Source organism: Nerophis ophidion, linkage group LG08, assembly GCF_033978795.1.
Source record: "Nerophis ophidion isolate RoL-2023_Sa linkage group LG08, RoL_Noph_v1.0, whole genome shotgun sequence".
NCBI lineage: Eukaryota > Metazoa > Chordata > Actinopteri > Syngnathiformes > Syngnathidae > Nerophis > Nerophis ophidion.
In genome coordinates, this window is record NC_084618.1 from 59,977,901 (window position 1) to 59,998,022 (window position 20,122).

Here is a 20,122-nt window from a genome sequence, read left to right on the forward strand (position 1 = left end):
TACCAGCAAAAATTAAATTAGCACTATAGATCGATGTCAATAATTCGCTAACATAAGTGACTGTTTAAGATAGAAAAACACTTGCGAGGGAAAATGAAAGGAGAATCTCTGTGACATTGTTTCCAGACTTCCCCCCACATTTGACCAATACCAGTTTGCTTATCGCCCTAACCGCTCCACAGAGGACGCCATCTCTTCTGCAAACAGCTTAGAACATTTGGAATGAAAAGGACACACACGTGCAGAAGTTTCTGGACTTCAGCTTGGCGTTCAATGCCATCATCCCGCAGCACTTGGTGAGCAAACTGGCCCCCTTTGGATTCTGTACCCCCCTACGCAACTGGCTGCTTGACTTCCTCACAGACAGACCTCGGTCTGTGAGTGTGGGCAACAATACCTCCAGTGCCATCTCCCTGAGCACCTGCTCCCCCCAAGGCTGCGTCCTGAGTCCGCTGCTGTTCACATTGATCATGACCCACTACTAACCACATTGTGAAGTATACAAACAGTAGTGGGCCTCATCCGTGACAACAACCACATGGACTACAGAGAGGAGGTAAAACATCTGGTTGACTGGTGCAGAACCAACCTGGCCCTGAACGTCGACAAGACCAAGGAGATCATCGTCGACTTCCGGAAGCACCAGTCCAGCCGCGCTCCACGTACTCTTCATCAACGGCATAGCGGTGGAGATGGTAAGCGGCACCAAGTTCCTGGGGGTGCAGATAGCTGACAATATGACCTGGTCCCTAAACGCCGGAGCTCTTGTAAAAAGAGCTCAGCAGCGCATGCCCTTTTTGCGTCGGATGAAAAGAGCACAGCTCCTTCCCCCCATTCTCCCCACAGAGGCACTATAGAGACCCCCTGCATCTCTGTCTGGACTGGAGCCTGCAGTGCCTCAGAAAGAGGTCCGCAGCCTCAGTAGCAGAACCTCCAGGTTCTTCCCTCAGGGTGTAAGACTCTTGAACGCATCATAATAATAATAATCCCCGCAATTCCCCCCCCAAAATGGATTAACTCGCTCGAATATAAAGACAATATAACATACATCCATAAACCTGGTTGCATATGCAAAAGAGGAATATATTTATCTGTACCTTATTGCTTTTTTATCCTGCACTACCAGGAGCTAATGCAACATTTTTTTTATCTGTACTGAGAAGTTCAAATTAGAATGACAATAAAAAGTAAGTCTAGGTCTAAAACCCACAAACACTGGATGAGTAACAATATGAACATTGCATGGAAATTTCTCTGCCAGTTTCCCACACGGATTCTTCTTTTGTGTTTCTGCACCTGCGGGTTCCCACACAAGGTTGCAACATTGTCAACACTGTCTGCTCTCATTTTCTCGCACATTTGACCCTCTAATGTGGCGTACCTACACACTGTCCTCCCCGTCTAGGCCTGCTGTGTGTGTGTGTGTGTTACACAGAACATCAATTTCCACTCTTCTATTGGCCCCAGGTCTGGTGGACCCAGACATCTTATATTTAATTGCAATGTGAAGGGGGGTGAATGTTGCGTTCATTAAATATATATCCTGATATATGTTCTTCACAGAAAATGAGCCAAAGCCAGTGAGTCTCAGTTTGAAAAATGTATTGTATCATTTTTCTTTTAATAAAAATCGGAAACGGGTCCCACAGACCCAAACACCACACAAAAAAAAGGGTTAAATTAACTTCTAGAAATTACTTTAGTTTAACTAAAAACAGAACGCTCGCCAAACGATTTAGGACGTTTGTTTTAACGTGAAAATTATCACGAGAAATGCCAGAATACAAAAGCCGGTGCTTTATAGAATTTTCTAGAAAAGGGATCAACATATACAGAACTCACTGCTGTAATAAAAAGGTTTTTCAATATGTGAAATATGCATGGTAGTAACCAACAGAACAAGACATACCCAGTTTAGAATTGTATAACATATAAAAGCCAATGTTGTCATAATTGTAATAAAACCAAGAGTACAATATATAAAAAAAACACTGCTACTTCAAATTGAACAGTTTTATTTTTTTTCCCCAGCCTAAATTAAAAAAATGTACCATGAATAAAACACATGTAACAAAAATAAATGTATAAGGTTTCCTGCAGTAAAAAAATTGAACACGCAGTGCTTGATTTTGTATTCATTTTTAAAAAAGCATAATAATCTAAAAGACTGGCAACAAACATCTAATCATCATTGATTATTTATGTACACACACAAAGCTGTTCATTTATTTGCTGATCTTCCTCTTCTGGTTCTTGGCTCTTCAACTTTGTTGGGGGACTCTTTGTCTGCAGCCTTCGCTCCTTGCCTCGTTCTTTTGGCAGGTTGAGCTTCTGCAGCTTTTCCTGAGAGATCCTCTTCAGTTTGATGGGCATTTTTCGACTCACTCTGACTTGGAGTGTCAGCTGGATTAGCAAGCTTTGACTTTCTGCCTCGAACCACTTTCACGGACATTGCTTTTGGAATCTCGTGAACCTCTATATCCGGGTTCCACTTCACTGATCTGGTGGATATTTTGGCGTTTGAATCCTGAGTGGTATTTGACTCTGATGAGACTTTGGCTGCGGCCTGTCTTCCCCTTTTGTTGGGTTTAACTAACGCTGCAGTAGACTCCAGTTGAACTTCCACTTCTTTGGCCTTCTCACAGGTGACAGCGGCTCCTCGTCGCGCTCTTTTAGCTGGAACAACTTGTAAAAGGTCATGTTTTGAATTGGTTTTCACTCCTCTTCCCCTTTGCGGCTTCTGCGCAGGTTTTTCCTCTGACACTTCTGTGGTTTCATCAACATCTTCAACTGGTTTTGATCTCCTGTCCCGTTTGGGTTTTTCAGTTGGTGTCTCAATTGGACCCTCTTGGTCCTCTGTGGATTCAGAGTTGAGTTTTGCTGCTTCTTGCTTTGATTTTTTCACACCTCGTCTAGTTTTTGCAACTCCGAGTGTAGTATCACATACCTTTTGCAGTTCTGTAACAAGTGGTGCTTCAGTTTCCACTGCGACATGTTCTTCTACATCCTTTTTGCTATTCCTCAGTTTATTAACTACCTCCTGGGGCTCTGCTACCTGCCTGGTATTCCTTCCTCTAGTTTTGGAGACAGACTTGGACTGCTGTTTTGTCTCCTCAGAGGGGTCTTTTGAAACTTCCTTTAGCTCAGCACTTACAGAGATCACCTTTCTCCCTCGTCTCCGTTTAGGGCTAGGGGACGCTGGTAGCTTAGCTTGTTTGGAGACACTGTTTGGTGTTCCTTCCGGCTCTGGCTGAGGTGGTTCAAGTTGGGCACGCTTTGTCTTCCTGCCCCGACTCGGCTTTACGACCAGTTCCTCTGCAGGCTCATCCTCTTGCATAGTGGTAGATGTCGTTTCCTCATTCACTGCATCTGCTGACATCACAGGCTCCAAATTCACCTCTACATCTTGAACAATTTTTGATTGCGCACCAACCGAGTCTTCCTTGGTTTTTTTACTTCTGGTAGTTTGTCGACGAGCAGGTGTTGCAATCGCCACAGTCTTCTTTCCTCTTCTTGCTTTGACTACAGCCAAGTCAACAGCTTCTTTACATACTTCCTCCTCTGCTCTAGTGTCCGCCACTAATTTGCCTCTTCTCCCACGTATAGACTTCTTCTGTACAGTCAAAACATCTTTCTGTTCGCTTGGTGTCTGCTCTAGCTTGTCATCATCGTCACCTAAAATTGGAAGCAAGGAAAGCAAATGTGTCAGTTACATAAAAAAACGTGACAATAAACAAAAGGAGTGTCTTCCAACACGTATGTCTAATACCTTCTGGGGACGCATGGTCACTGCTGGCAGAAGTCATATCTGTCTCTGGCAGTGTAGTTTGGGACTGCATGGATTCATGCTTGGGTTTTTGTCCTCGCTTGGGCTTCACGGCATTTTCCAAGGGTGCATCAGGGGCATTATCTGCAGGGGGAAGACTCTGCTTGCTCTCAGGAAACGTTTCGACCTGCTCAGATACTTTTTTGGCACCTCGTCCTTTCTTCGTCGTTTGAGCAGCTTTCGCTTCTTCCTGGGCAGGCTCAAAAACATCCCTGGGAGGTCCAACAGGATCAGTATTTCTACCGCGTCTTCCTCTAACAGGAACAATTTCTTGAGAAGGTACTGCCATCTCCTGTTTATTATTAACTGCTTTGGATTTCACCATTTTGGCCCTTCTACCTCGGATGGGTTTCTTGGAAGGGGTGGCATCAATAGCAGGCATTTCTGTCATTGCTGGTGTCTCCTCTTCTATCACAGCTTCAGAAAAAACTTCCTTAGCATCAGATGGCTGACAAGAATCAATGGGCACCTCCACCAAAACTGTCGCAGTTTCTCCTAAAGAAAAGGGGGAACAACTGCTGTTTATTCTTCCAATTTCGAACATTTGTAACCGTTTGATCTGTCTTTGTGGCATTCAGTTGTAGAGCTCTTAGTTCACTGAACACCATGTTTTTCAGACTATAAGGAGCACTTACATCCTTTCATTTTCTCAAAAATTGACGGTGCGCCTAATGCACAGTACATATTCTGGTTGTGCTTACCAACTTTGAAGCCATATTATTTGGTACATGGTGTAGTGTGACGAGTAGATGACAGTCACACATAAGATACATGTGGATTGCAGGTTGACATCTGTTCAATAAATGACACTAGCAAGTACCCGTAAGCAGACAACATTAAAACTTTGAGGTTTCACTTAGAATATAGAACATTACACAAGGCTTTCAAAAATATGTCAAAATGTTTTAGTATGACTTTGGTGAGCTCTGTGGTCAGACGTACTGTTCTTCAATATAATTCATGCAGGTATTATTTTTGGTGGGTTCATAAGGACCCTACAAGGGCACCTATAAGGAGGTATTAGCTGACGTTTTGTTGCGCAATATCAACTTTTCTTACCTATTGGTACCTGCTGATGTCTATTTAGGGTCTTTATAAGTCCTGAAAATGTGTACGCATCCGCCAATGTCGTCCTCACCGTAGTGAATAAGGTCCTTTATTCTATCCTCTGGTTGTGGGGCATTCATCCCCCGCTGTTGCCATTTCTAATTCAAAGTAGCGTACAGTTCTAATTATTATCTGTCAGACTCGCTATGGAAGCGGTAAAAACTACCGGTACAACAAAGATGACGGGGAGAAGATGCTGTCGAAGTGCAGCCACGCAAATAGGACCGCCCACAAAACGGCGCATCCTGAGGGGATGGTCAGAAAGCAGCTTAAAGATAGTCTGTAAGGCATTATTTAGGCAACATTTTGATAAAAAAAAACTACTGTTACAAGTTATGTAAACCACAACAAAGTGTTTTAAATGTAGGGAAAAAAATCACAATGACACCCTTAATGCGCCTCACAATCCGGTCCCCCTTTTGTACGACAATAGACCTGAAAATACCAGCTCACCGGCAGTGCGCCTTATCAATAAGGTGCGCCCTACAGTCCGAAAAATACGGTACATTAATTGTCTAACACAGTGGTTCTCAAATGGGGGTACTTGAAGGTAAGTCAAGGTGTACATGAGATTTTTTTTTAATATTCTAGAAATAGCAACAATTCAGAAATCCTTTAAAAATATATTTATTGAATAATACTTCAACAAAAAATGAATGTAAGTTCATAAACTGAAAAGAAATGCAATATTCAGTGTTGACAGATAGATTTTTTTTGTGGACATGTCCCATAAATATTGATATTAAAGATTTATTTTTTGTAAAGAAATGTTTAGAATTGAGTTAATGAATCCAGGTAGATCTCTATTACAATCCCCAAAGAGGGCACTTTAAATTGATGATTAATTCTATGTGTAAAATCTTTATTTATAATTGAATCACTTGTTTATTTTTCAACAAGTTTTTTTTAGTGTTTTTTATATCGTTTTTTTCCAAATAGTTCAAGAAAGACCACTACAAATGAGCAATATTTTGCACTGTTATACAATTTAATACATCGGAAACTTATGAGATAGTGCTGAATTTTAATTCTTTATCTATTTTTTTCAACCAAAAATGCTTTGCTCTGATTAGGGGGTACTTGAATTAAAAAAATGTTCACGGGGTACATCACTGAAAAAAGGTTGAGAACCACTGGTCTAACACACCGGACTACATTCAAACCCCTAAAAATATGCCTCAAATTGCAACAAAAAATGTATTTAAAACATTTGAAAAAAAGCATGTATGATGTCACTCAAGATGTCGGCAAATCCTATGAGGACCATGACTTTTAAGCAAGTTGAACTAGTTTCACAATGCCAAAAAACAGTTACATTTAATTTACAATAAATTTCTTTAAAGAACCAAGTACAAACTTCCAGTAGTCCTCATCCTGCCTAATATCAATACTTATACAAGCAATACTAACATGAGTTGTTACTATGAGCTGCATGATTTTGACAAAACCAAAATGAGATTGTCCTGCCAAAAATTGCAATTTTTATATTTTAAACATTTAAATGCCAAATCTGCTCAAATGAGTGAAAGACGGTGATTTTACCTTTAGGCTGTCAATCAACGGTTGTCTCAAATTGCAACACATTAGCAAAATATTGAATAATCTCCTTTCCAAAACATGTGGACACCAAACACCACTTTTGATTGGCCAGCACGCCGAGGATGTGCGGTTTGCCAATTCAGATAGGCAAACAAGTCTATGACTCACATGACAGAATAGAGAAAATAAATATTGGAAATAAAAAACCTCAGCCTCTTGTTGAGTGTTCATTTCAGTAACTCAAACCTCAATGTCGATTTGATGTGTTAATTGTGCAGCCCTTACATTACGATGTTGTCTGTTGGCTACAATAAGGATGAGGTCAACCAAAAGGTATAATAGTTATACCGGTAGTATGAAACATTTATGCATTAAAAAAATCAATTAATCATGATTTTGATTTTTGCCATAATTTGCCATCCTCATGGTCTATACCAGGGGTAGGGAACCTATGGCTCCAGAGCGAGATGTGGCTCTTTTGATGACTGCATCCGGCTCTCAGGTAAATCTTAGCTGACATTGTTTACACGATAAGTAATGAACAATTCCACTGGTAATCACAGTGTAAAAAATAACGTTCAAAATATAAAACATTCTCACGCATTTTAATCCACCCATCCGTTTCTCTACCACACCTGTTCAAGAAGTGGCATTAATGGTAAGAAGTATTATATTCATTATTGGTTAGCTTTAGAATAACCATGTTATTAAAAAGAACAGGAGACTTATTATACTCTAAATATGTTGGTCTTACTTAAAAATGCACGCATTTAGTTGTAATCAGTGTTAAAAAATATCATATGGCTCTCACGGAAATTACATTTTAAAATATTTGGCTTTCATGGCTCTCTCAGTTAAAAAGGTTCCCGACCCCTGGTCTATACGAATATTTCATGATGAATGTGTGAACATTGGAATAAATTACTTCCTGTGAGAAATATGTTTTGTTCCACTGCATTATCAAGTGTTGTAATCACCTAAAAATACCTCAAAACGTCTAGTTTTGATGACCCATCTTCATTCTGTGCTTGTCCGAGAGTAAAATCAAGTTCTAACGGAGGCACAATTAAATGGTTAGCAGTCTAATTTTTACAATGTTTACATTTTCCCCTAAAAGCAACATACCTTTAGCCGCTATGACCAAATCACTGCTGTTTAAGGTTGCTTGATCTCCACACTGTAAAAAATAAACACAATTTAGAGATTAGCACACAAAAGTATACCAACGAGGCATTCAAATGACATGGACAATACAAAATGTGTAGAAAACATACTTAACTAACGCTATTTCAACTACGTAATATACAAATATGCTGCAGAAATTTCAAGCAAATAACGGTTATTATTATTACTACCTCGGTGGTTTCTGTCTGCTTCGGGGGCTCAGGTATTGGCTCCTCCATGAGATCTTGAAGTCCCTCAAAGTCTTCCACAGGTGCATTGCCCCTCAATCTGGGAGACTTCACGAGTCTCTTAATACCAAAGTGCTCTTCTACTGGTTTACTTCGCTCTTTAGGAGTTTTCATCAGCCTCTCGATACCAAACATGTCTTCAACTGGAGAACTTTTCTGTTTTGGTGTTTTTACCATTCTCTTGACTTTGGACATGCAGCTCATCGGGGTGGTCTCCACATTTGGAGTTTCCGTGTCGGCTTCTTGAGATTGTGATTCTTGACTTTGTGGTGTCTTCAGCAAATCAGCGAGACCACTGAAAGAAACGTCAGCCACTTGAGGCTTTTGCTTGGGAGTTTTCAGAAGTTTCCCTCTCAGACAGTCAATTGGTGTGGTCTTCTGTCTGGGGGTCTTCATGATCCTTTTCACTCCGGTGAGGTACTCTTGCTGCTCAGGCTTCTGTTTCGGTGTCTTCAAAAGCTTTCCTCTTAAGTCCTCCACAGGTTCATTTTTAGGTTTAGGGGTGATCCTCTTCACTACAGGGAATAACTCTTGTTGCTCAGGTTTCTGTTTGGGCGTTTGTACAAGTTTTCCTCTGAGGGCCAGCACAGGTTCCTGTGTAAGGGTATTTGTGGTCATCTTCCCTCCGGTGAGACACTCAGGTATTTGGGGCGTCTGTTCAGGAGTTGCTGCAGAATCCAAAGTAGAGACATCACAGTTGAAGCTAGACTCATCATCAAGAAGGCGTTTTACTGCCTCTTTGTTGAATCTGCCTGCTTTCACAACAGATGCAGCAGTGAGCGGAGAAACCATCATTTCACCTAAAAAGGAGTCGCATACGATCATTTAAAAATCACCATTTGTGCTTTAGGTTGAACACCACAAATGCCTGTTTGAGACACTTTACCTGGCTCTTCAGGGGTGTTCAACAAGAAAGGTTCCGGCAAAGCGGACTCCATGACTCCCACTGGTGCCTTAACAGCACTGCTCTTGTTTTGCAGAAAGCTCTGCTTCCTCTCATTCACAGGCGTTTTGAACATTTCAGAAATTCCTAAAAGACAATAATATGAATGTTTAAAGAACGACAGTTCATTCAGCGACGTCTAAACGAACAAGAAAGGCACCTACCAGACAAATCCTCGTCCATTTTCAGGTTTTTCTTTGAGATTGCTGTGTTAAAGACCACTTTTGGCGCAGCAGCAGCGTGCACGGCTGTCTGCTTTAAAGCTCGGCCCACAATTATGGTGACAGGTGAGTTTGCGTGTCCAGTGCTCGTGTGGCCCAGCGGCTTTCTAACGGGGGTCTGAAAGATGGAGAAGAAAGATAATGTACAATGTACACAGATGGATGAAAGTTAAACCGTGTTAAGAAAAACTTACCTTCTGTTTGGACATGTTCTTCTTAACCGTTGTGGCATTTGAAGTACTTTTCTTCACTACTTTTTTTGCTGGTACAACCGCTTTGACTTTAGCCTTGCCAAACTTGACAGTGTCTGCCCAGGTACTCATCACTAAAAAAAAGGGGGGGCATTAAAAGTGCACAGTTTAAATAACGTTACACTTAATGTAAAATACTTCATATTCATTAAATATTTAAGTATTCACATCGGTGTCCTGATCCAATATAGATATCGGCTCAATATCGAACAAAAAAAAATATGTGTATAGAAATGTATCTGCTCAAATCAAATTAGCCTCCGATATAAGCACTCCATTCTAGTGTTTGCTTAAAGGAAACACCGTAAACCCTACTTAATACACACACAATAATAAAAGTTTTGTTTTTGGCCTATTTAAGCTTTCTAATAGGATTTTGAGAAATATATTTTGTACATTTTGTTTGGTAAACAAGATGTAGAAATTACTGTGAACAAGATTGCTATTGCAACACAATGTAAAACTAACGTGTCTCTCTCTATGAGTGTGTGAACAATGCAACACCTGGTGTGTATTACCTTTTTCCCTTAATGTTGTACATTTTATCAAAGCATTGTGACATTTTAGACCTGAGGAAGAATAGCGGCTGCTAAAGCAGGAGCTAGTAAGGATCTTAATAAACAAGTGCCAAAATATCAACATGGAATTAGATCTGGTTGTACAGTACAGTATGAAAGGCACTTATCTTGTTCTTAAGGCCCTGTTCTACTTAATTTTCTTCAGTTAAAATGGTGTTCTCTAATTATGTAAGGCTTGATAGATACCTTTCAAAGATGCCCGTGAAACGCTACTTCGTCTGAGCATGACTTTAACAGCACTCCTTGCCAAACAGGGGGTCTTGCGCGATGTGCTCTTCATGCTCTTCCTTCTCAGTGGGATTTTGGGTGTGTCCATAACACACTGCGTTGTGACGGCATCCTCTGCGATCGGCGAAGGGGTTTTGATGCGTGACACAGAGAAGCGCCCTTGCAGCGAAGAAGTTTCCCTTTGGGAGGCTGAAGAGGTTTTAGCTTTCGGTGTTTCCCGAGGAGTAGACTTGAGGGATGTCCTTGTGTTGGCCATAGGAGTTGCCAGTTTCTTACTGAATGAAAAGGCTATCTTAGGTGTGCTAGGTTTCGATGTAGGAGATTTCTTTCCAGAAGGTGAGGCTATGGCAGAGGGAGTGCTGGATTTTGGTGACTTCTTTCTCGGTGACGCCCCCTTGGGAGATACTCGTGAAGATCTTGGCAACTTGGGAGAAGGTGTCTTTGATTTTGGGGACTTCTTTCCTGGTGTTTCCCTCTTCAGAGAGGCTGCTTTTGGAGACTTTTTTCCAAATGATACCCTCTTTGGAGAGGCTGATTTTGGTGACTTCTTTACTGGTGATTCCCTTTTTGGAGAGGCTAATTTGGGTGACTTCTTTCCTGGTGATTCCCTCTTTGGAGAGGCTGATTTGGGTGACTTCTTTCCTGGTGATTCCCTCTTTGGAGAGGCTGATTTAGGTGACTTCTTTCCTGGTGATGCCCTCTTTGGAGAGGCTGATTTTGGTGACTTCTTTCCTGGTGATGCCCTCTTTGGAGAGGCTGATTTTGGTGACTTCTTTCCTGGTGATTCCCTCTTTGGAGAGGCTGATTTTGGTGACATTTTTCCTGGTGATTTTCTCTTTAGAGAGAGGGATTTTGTCTTCTTTCCCGGAGACAGGGACTTCCTTTTCAGTGATTTTTTAGCAGGAGGGCGATTAGGCGATTCCATCACATCAGCCTCCTAGGTGAAACAAAAATAGGTTAAATTTTACTTTGCTGCTCAAGAACTGCTAACTAGACTACAAGTGTCACAGACAAGCCCCCAGGGACCACGTTTTGCCTGCCACATCATTTTATATGGCCTGCGAAAGCTTCGAAATCTTATGTGCCATAGCGCAATAATGTCCTTTACCTTTTTCATGAACTGAATGTATATTAGTTATATATATATATATATATATATATATATATACATATATATATATACACACACACACACACACACACACACACACACACACATATTTTATCTAATAATGCAACAAATATTTTATCATACACGCCAAACATTTTTGTTAAAATACAAATAGTTAAATATGAGCTTGAATTATGATTTGCAAGCAAGTCCTGTTCTGTCTCCCTGTAATGTTTGTATGAAGTTATCTATCGAATTGTATACAATGTAAAAATTACAATAGATTTGAAGAAAAACAAACAAAAAGGCAGCTCAGTTGCCGGAATGTTAAAGTGAAAATAAACTGGCTTATTCTATTTAAAGTAATGTGTCATAAAAACAGTCATAGAAGTAATGGTAAAAATCAGTCAGCTCAGTCAATAAAAAAATGTGGTATTGTTTTGTCCTCATTAACAGTAATCAGGCATGTGATTTGACCACAATGAAAAGGACTGAAAATATTTCCGGGAGTCTGGGGGACGAAGGGCGGTGCCCAGGTGGGGGGACAACGCCCCCCGAAGCTCCTGGTTTTTCACCAATTTAACATGCTAAAATTAACAAAGACAGCACCATTTGAAGAAAATATTTTAGTGATTAAAGCAATGAAAACATCATTAATAGAACATACATACCCCAATTATCCTAATGAATCACTGTATATGGTTCAGTCCCAACAGTATTTAGTCACTAATATTTACATCTTGTGTTCATTTCACAACTACAGGTGTCACATTGATCAGTGTTATTATCTACAGTTTATTTACAGTATTACCACATTACTTCAGTTCACTTCACACATATTTAGTATTGTTTACTCATATTTGAAAACAGGAAATAATAATAAAGTGAGGACACTGACATATTGCATAAAACAAGTGTGAAAATATTTACCTTCAAGATTGTTACACCACCGACAATATTGTTTCAAGAGACTACATAAGAACTTAATATTACAAAATAGTATTTATGCAAATTTATTTCAAATAAATTGTTAAATGGAATCAATAATGCAACTCATTGAATTTCTGTAATTTCATAATATATTTTCATGTGGCTTTTTATTTTTAGAAAAACCCATTTATATTTCACTAAGCAATAATTGGTTAATATTTAAATCAAAAATCCATATATCACAAGCAAATATTTTTTAGCTTACCTCATTATTAACTACCCTGTCTGCAACTGAAGTTGGTTGTTTGGGTGGATCTTTCCTCTTGATGTCTACGGCAGTTGTCGATGTAAACAAAGGATGAAGTCCGTAAGGTTTGCTCACTTTCGGTTGACATCCAAAAGTACCAGCTATTGAAAAGTTTGTTTTCCTTGCTTCAAGTTGTTTCATATGTTTTTGACGTTTCGCATGTACTTCCAAAGCCTTGAAACCTCGTGATCCATAGTCAATATTATCATGACACCACGTGCACAAAACTTTTCCGGGACGATCGAATTTCCGAGTAAAATCGCCGAACAAAGTCGTAACTTCCTTCTTCCCAACAGTATCAGTGATTTCCCTTTCCATCCAGTCCCATCGAAACTTATTTTTGACATGTTTATCAATTTCTTTTACTCGTGAAGCGCCCTTTCTCTCGAGAACCGACATCGTTTACATTTGGAAAATGGCGGTAATAACGTCATCATTCATAACAGATGTCCTGATTGGTCACAAGGAACATATCGACCAATCAACTACGGCGTAATATAAGCTACGTCTCGAATACAATATTTTTTTCCCCCCGAGATTAAAAAAGACGAAATTCCGACTTTAGACGGAAAAATCACATGCCTGAGTAATGTTCTCCAAAATAAAAATATACTGTACATTTTACTGTAAACTCCTGGTAACTAAACTGCCAATTCTTACGGCAAATCTGCAGATTTTTTCCCAGTGTACATAAGGAAAAAACATAATGATCAAATGCCTATAGGCAATTGTCTAATAACCTGAGGCGATACCGGATACATTTAAATTCAAATACTATTTACTGTTATAAGCGGCCATAATTATGACGTGGCTCTCAATGAAAGAGTTTGACACCCTAGAACGAGAGTCTTACATTTAGCAGGCCAATGACTGAAGCACGTCGAAGCAGCGACTGTATGGGTTTGTCCAGACTCAGGCTCCTCCTTGGAGTGTCTCCTTTTCGTAGCGGAGAATCTGGTGGCAATTTCTTGTCAAACAACTCAGGAACTAAGTAGCCTCCGAAGGAAACCCGCTTTTTCCTTAAAAGCTCTGCACTCTTGCGTTTTTTCAGCACTGCTTTCAATAGGGACACAAAAACAAGAAATAAAGTAGTAGTTTGACCAAAATGAATATTTCAACTGTACGGTATTTACCTTTTCCGGCGACTCCTGCCGAGTCAGCGTTAGGACTATGAGTTAGGACTTTCCCCTGTTCCTTGGCTGGTGTAACCTCCTTGCTCCTCCGTCTCATTGGCGACTTAGGTGTTGGAGAACACACTTTCTCCATAACGTCACCTGCAGAAAACCTCTGAGGAGCCATACGCTGTCTGGTCTGTGGTGAGGTTGCTTCAGATATCACATTTTCTGCATCTTTAAGAGGAATGTGTGCTGCATCAGATGCAAGAACCTGTGAAGGATTCTCGATGTTCTGGTCGGATTTTGGGGGGATGGCCTCTGCGACACCTTCACCGCAAGCCAGGTCGGTTTTTGGCGGTTCTATTGTGCCAGCATCTTCCTGGGTTTTTCTCATTGGAATCTGGAAGTTGTTGTCAGAATACTTTCGAGGGGTCTTGACATCCAGAGATTTTTTGATCATTTGATAGAGATCACTAAAAGGGGACACAGCCTTGCTAGGTTCCATATCACCAGCCTCCTTGGCATCCTCCAAGGATCGCTGGATGTTGTGATTTGTTCCATCTTTCAGATGTGGTTTAGGAGATTCACTTTTGCCTTCTTTAGCAAACTTCTTTGGAGTAGGTGCTGGCGGGTACTCAAACCTAAAATTAAAATAAACCATATATTTATTTTCACTCAGTGATACATAAAAGTGGGAAACAATTATTGCAGGCATATCATACTTTTTCCATCAATGATTTTCATGTCTTCTCCAAAACCTTTTACTGAATGTCAATGACTAAAATAAATTGTTCCATCGCAATGGGACCACGACCAAAAACTAATAAATAATACATACTATACTACTACTAAATGTCATGCCATCTCACGTGTGCTGGTATGGCATTTAAGTCCCTTTAATTCTTTGTAAAATTAGGTTTGTATCTGACTGCGATGAGGTGGCGACTTGTTCAGGGTGTACACCGCCTTCCGCCCGATTGTAGCTGGGATAGGCACCAGCGCCCCCCGCGACCCCAAAGGGAATAAGCGGTAGAGAATGGATGGATTGATGGTTTGCATCTGAAATGTATAATGTCGGGCTGGATGATTGTGGCAAAATGATTATTTGAATTGATATTGAAATCACGATTAATAAAATGAATTTCATTAATGAGATACATGCAGCTTGCCATGCGTGTTAGTAGAACTACAGTACATACGCTGTCGAGCTAGCTGTGTACAAACAAAAGATGAATTGTGGGCTAATACTTCCAGAAACTGTAATATGATGGTTTATGTTTTTCAATCAGAACAGATTGGTGTCCTTTCGCTTTGTGCTGTGCATTGCAAACTCAAAAGCTATTTAGCTGCTGACGCAGAAGCCTGTCAAATGCTGTAGCAAGGCGATGTGTTACTGCACTAGAAAAAAGTATCTGTGTTGCCTCTTACAATAATGATATCGCTACAGCTTGGTTATTATACAGTTTACGGAACGTAAATGAAATATTGTTGACGGTTTTTGGATGCATTTTAAAGTGATTGAGAGGTAGAATAAATTGCTCCAATTTGATGCATTGTTAGCCGCCTAGAACGAGCTGAATATTACAAATTACAATGCAAAACCCCCCCCCCCCCCAAAAATTTAGTCTTTTTCCTCATAGTGATTGTGAAGGACAGACAAAATAAAAAAAATAAAAAAGTGCAGGTTCCCTTTAAGCGCAAAAATTATGACTTTAGTGGCAAAGCTATATTTTTGTATTTGCACTATAATTTTATTGGCAGTTTAGGTAAGAAACATATTTATTATAAAGCTGAGATAGGCTTCAGCATGCCCGCGACCCCTAAAGGGACAACCGGTAGAAAATGGATGGATGGGCAGTGTTTCCCACAGGTCAGGCATCTATTTGTGGTGGTGTGGTTGTGCGGCGGGGGGGAAGCGGCGGCTGCGATGGCCAAGAAGAATGCGAAGTTGGAATATAATTACAACACTTTATGTACATATTTTTATACATATTTATATAATATTTACATATTTATATAATATGTAACTACAAGCTCCATTCACAAACAGAGTCCCATTGCTTGTATGAGCGGTCGAGCGAGTCAAAAGTCGAAAAAAAAAAAAAAAATTATTATTTTTTTTTTTTTTAATTTGTCGCGGCCTTAATACTTTCGTGGCGGGCCGCCACAAATAAATGAATGTGTGGGAAACTCTGATGGAATTTAGGCCCTAAATAATCATATTTAAATTATTATTTTATCAATCCCTTCTTAAGCACTATAACACAGAATACAGTATATTTGAATAGTATTTATTTTTGTAATGAGTCTGACTTAAGCCATGTAATTAACACATGCTTTTAGATCATTTGACAAGGTTTATCCAGTTAAACTATGAACAGGTTAGATATAATTATTGAATACAGTTAAAACCAAGAGTAAGATTACTATTGCAGTGTCCACATCTCCCTCTATGGTGAAAGAGTTTGGCCCTGAGGTCAAACAAGTTAAAAACCCCTGCTTTAATACATAACTCACAATGTTTGCATAGCTTACCTGAAAGAACGATCAACAATGGTTATAACATCTCCATGCTTCAAGCGCTCAGACTGTTGTAGAGCCTCTCCGTTGACACGGGTCGGGTTTACTGAGCTCAGATTTGTCAAAATAACCTTGGAGACAGAAAAGCAACACATTAAAGAGTGTAAGTCAAGAAATCAACACACAAACTCATAATTGGTGTTTAATATTTAGTCCTAGAAGAATACATTTTAAAAAGGAAAAAGTTGGCATACATGACCGCCCAATGCATCTGTACTGCATTACCTCTTTATTTTCATTTAGGTCAATTCGGCAGTGCTCCTTAGAGACCTGAGCAACCTGAATGCGAATATCGCAGTCGGGCTTCCTGCAAATAAAATAGGACAGGTTGTTTGTAAAAATTAGTCATAAATATACACATAAATCATACAAAAACTCTATGCCTATTTCAATTAGAAAATGCTGCAAATACCAACAAACACACATATAAACATGAAAAAAAAAACTCAAGGTTGCGACCTGAGGGATGTTTCTTTGTTCAACACTTGGTCTCATTGTAACGCTAACATTAGCTGCATATATTGGTTTCTTTACAGCAGGGTCTCCAACAGATAGCTTTTGAGCTCGCCACCCAGTTTTAAATAGCTAATAGAATATTTGCTTAAACTCTTAGTATTTTCATAACGGATTAATTCAGACATTGTCCCTCTATTCAGTACGAAAATAGCAAAAGACAATGATCACACCATTTGGATGGAAATTTTTTTTGTAAATAAAAGTACAATTTAGATGTTGCCAGTCATTAATAAAACAAATAGTTCACCTTGCTTTTGTCTATTCTCATAGTACAAGTTAAACGTCAGTTTGAAAGTTGACTGTAGCATTATTAATTTGTAACATTTTCCATTATCACCCACTGTATATGTACAATGCATAAAAGTTGAGGAAAACATTAACTAAAACCAAAATTACAGTACCAGGGCTCGAATTTAACTGCGGCATATTACAAATTACATGATCGAATCGCATTCACACCCAAATACTGCTTCTCCAAACAGTGAATAGTCATGATTTCAATATTGATAAAAATAATCTTAATTATTATTTTGTCCATAATCGTGCAGTCCTATGTATAAGACTTGACCTCATATATTAACACAATTTTTATTCATATGGAAAAAAAGTGCAATAACGTCTTATATCCATAGGATGCCATCTTGCAAAGTTATCACATTATATTTTTTTATTTATTTATAATATTATTTTGTTTCTGCCTTATTACTGTGTTTATAATGCTTGTGTTGCTTTCAAATGCACATTCAGCTTTCTACTTGAGGTACAAATATACATTTTGAATGTGTGTGTTTAAAAAAAAAAATTGGTTAAAGGATTTTAGCATAAGTAGTTTTAGAAAAATTTGAGCACATTTAAAATTATCGCGATGATAATAACCGTGATAAGAAATGTTCACACCGTGACATCGTTATAATGGACAATTCTAACATAATGGTTTCGTATATATATATATATATATATATATATATATAGTATATATATTTATGTATATATATATATATAATATAATATATATATATGTGGGAAACAGTTCTCTACAGAACTGTTTCATGAGGGGTTCCCTCTATTGTCAGGAAAAATCTCCTGACGATTGAGGGAACCCCTCATGAAACAGTTCTGTAGAGATTAAATAGTCTTGTGATGTTTCCCATACATACATATTGCTCTCTACCACGGTATCAAGCACTATTCTCTGAATAATCCAATTAAGATATATATATATTTATACATACATAAATGTGTTGTGGTTTGTGCAGCCGTTTGAGACACTAGTGATTCAGGGCTATATAAATAAACATTGACTGATTGATACATACACACACACACAATATATATTTATATATATCGTGTGTGTATATACTGTATTTCCTTGAATTGCCGCAGGGCATATAGTGTGCGCCTGGCTTGAATTACTGCTGGGTCAAACTCGCTTCCCAAAATAAACAGCGCATGCTTAGTATTACCCCCCGGTCAAACTCGTGACGTCATGAGTGACACTTCCCCTGTCATCATTTTCAAAATGGAGGAGGCTGATTTCAATACCGGTAATTTGAAATCGCATAAAAGGGAGAAGATTAAGAGCTATTCAGTAGGATTGAGATGGTTTCCTGTGGACGGGACTCTCACTGCTGTCTTGGAGCCACTATGGATTGAACTTTCACAGTATCATGTTAGACCCGCTCGACATCCATTGCTTTCGGTCCCCTAGAGGGGGGGGGTTGCCCACATCTGAGGTCCTCTCCAAGGTTTCTCATAGTCAGCATTGTCACTGGCGTCCCACTGAATGTGAATTCTCCCTGCCCACTGGGTGTGAGTTTTCCTTGCCCTTTTGTGGGTTCTTCCGAGGATGTTGTAGTCGTAATGATTTGTGCAGTCCTTTGAGACATTTGTGATTTGGGGCTATATAAATAAACATTGATTGATTGATTGATTGATTTGAAGTCCAAGCTTACATCACACTCCAATTGTTACTGCATACCTTTGGTAAGTGCCGGAGTGAGAAGAGGTTTTAATATAATTAGCGCGTGCTTACTTGTACCGCATGCCTTTGGTAAGCACAGGAGCGAGAAGAGGTTTTAAATTAATTAGCGCCTCGGCGGAAATTCAAGGAAATACGGTATATATATATATTTCATATATTAAAAATTCGAGGGCTGCAGTTCTGACAGTGAAATAAGCATCATGGTGACGTCATGTTTAAATGCCCCGCCCACAACTCAAAAGGCCGACACGAGGATTCAAAAAACTTCCATGATTAAGGCTTCAGACAATAAACCACACATATACCCTTTCTGTTTTAATTAGATAGTGAACCCAAATGTCAGATAAATAAATCAAATGTAAGAGCGTGCAAATGCAAATCATGATTCAGGCATTTAATTTTTTAAACTCACCTTCCAAACAAGCAGGACGCAGTGAGGGGAAATTCAGTGCCATCTCCTCCACTCCGTTTGATCACGACAATTTTCCCATGAAGTGGCATTCTGGCAACGTTACCTTTAACGAGGAAAAAACAAGTCAATAATGTACAGAAATGTAGTGAGCTCCATCATGGCTTCTTTAAGACATCAACAATGCACAGAAAGTTCGCTAGCTAGACTGAAACAACAGTACATAAATGAAATATTTTACACATTTTTAATGAATTATGGTTAATTGTGTAACTTAAAACTTTAAATATGTTTCTTTGTAGCGGCATTTCATTAATTTAACAGAACATTTATACCAAGATATGATGTTAGTATTATTGTGACTTGGACATGGAGTAAAGAACGTGGCCGCTATAAACGTGGATATTTAAAATGTGTCAACTGCAGACTTACCTGTATTCTTTCAACGACACGTCAGGCAATCCATACACCGCAACAGATCGGATAACTGTTTAGTAAGATATTATTATCATGTCAGGTGGAGTAAAATTAGTTAAAAAAAAGAGACTTTCTAACAACGGACTACGCGTGGCTAACGCTAACTACCTTATCTAGAAGCAGCGCCCCGTCTTTCCTTCTCACGGTGATGTTGTCGTATCCCTCCGCTGGGATGTACAAACGCATCAATGAACTCTAATTTGACGCATTACCTTTGGCTTGAGTGGTGTTTCTTTAGGGAGTTCGTTTGAAAATGAAATTTTAATACGTTTTTAGTTGGTCCTTTGCAATGTATCTCGTACATAGTTGAAAGGAACTATATTGTTTACGAATGTCGCGTAGCGATACCACTCCAGTGGTAGGCTTGCGATTTGAAATTATTTGAAATCCCGCGCCAAGGACACTGATTGGTCAAAACGTCGTAGCGACAGGGAGTAGGCGGGGCCAGAGAGATCACTCCCACTAGTACCGATGTACGCTGACGTCGCTGAAGTCGCCTTTTGTCATTAGTTTTATTCTTTTTTAAAGGGTTTGTAACAAATTTGACGCGCAATATCTATCATTACGATAACGTCAAACGTATAACTTTAA

The 20,122-nt window shown here is 39.3% G+C and overlaps 1 protein-coding gene across 2 annotated transcripts; it reads right to left on the reverse strand.

Moving 5' to 3' along the window:
* Nucleotides 1-1,587: 1,587 nt before the first annotated feature.
* mki67 (marker of proliferation Ki-67) lies at nt 1,588-19,810 on the reverse strand. 2 transcript variants are annotated; one of them, XM_061909156.1, is made up of 14 exons: nt 19,487-19,810; nt 19,058-19,160; nt 16,374-16,455; nt 16,104-16,219; nt 13,587-14,209; nt 13,307-13,506; nt 10,064-11,042; nt 9,243-9,373; nt 8,992-9,166; nt 8,771-8,914; nt 7,828-8,684; nt 7,598-7,649; nt 3,770-4,321; nt 1,588-3,675 (listed from the first exon to the last, which is right to left on the reverse strand). In XM_061909156.1, exons 2-14 carry the CDS (start codon nt 19,144-19,146, stop codon nt 2,222-2,224), a joined length of 5,454 nt encoding a protein of 1,817 aa, XP_061765140.1. In that variant the 5' UTR covers nt 19,147-19,160; nt 19,487-19,810; the 3' UTR covers nt 1,588-2,221. The 2 variants fall into 2 exon arrangements, with proteins under 2 accessions (XP_061765140.1, XP_061765141.1); XM_061909157.1 differs by lacking the exons at nt 16,104-16,219; nt 16,374-16,455; nt 19,058-19,160 and having other exon boundaries at nt 19,487-19,808.
* Nucleotides 19,811-20,122: the final 312 nt, after the last annotated feature.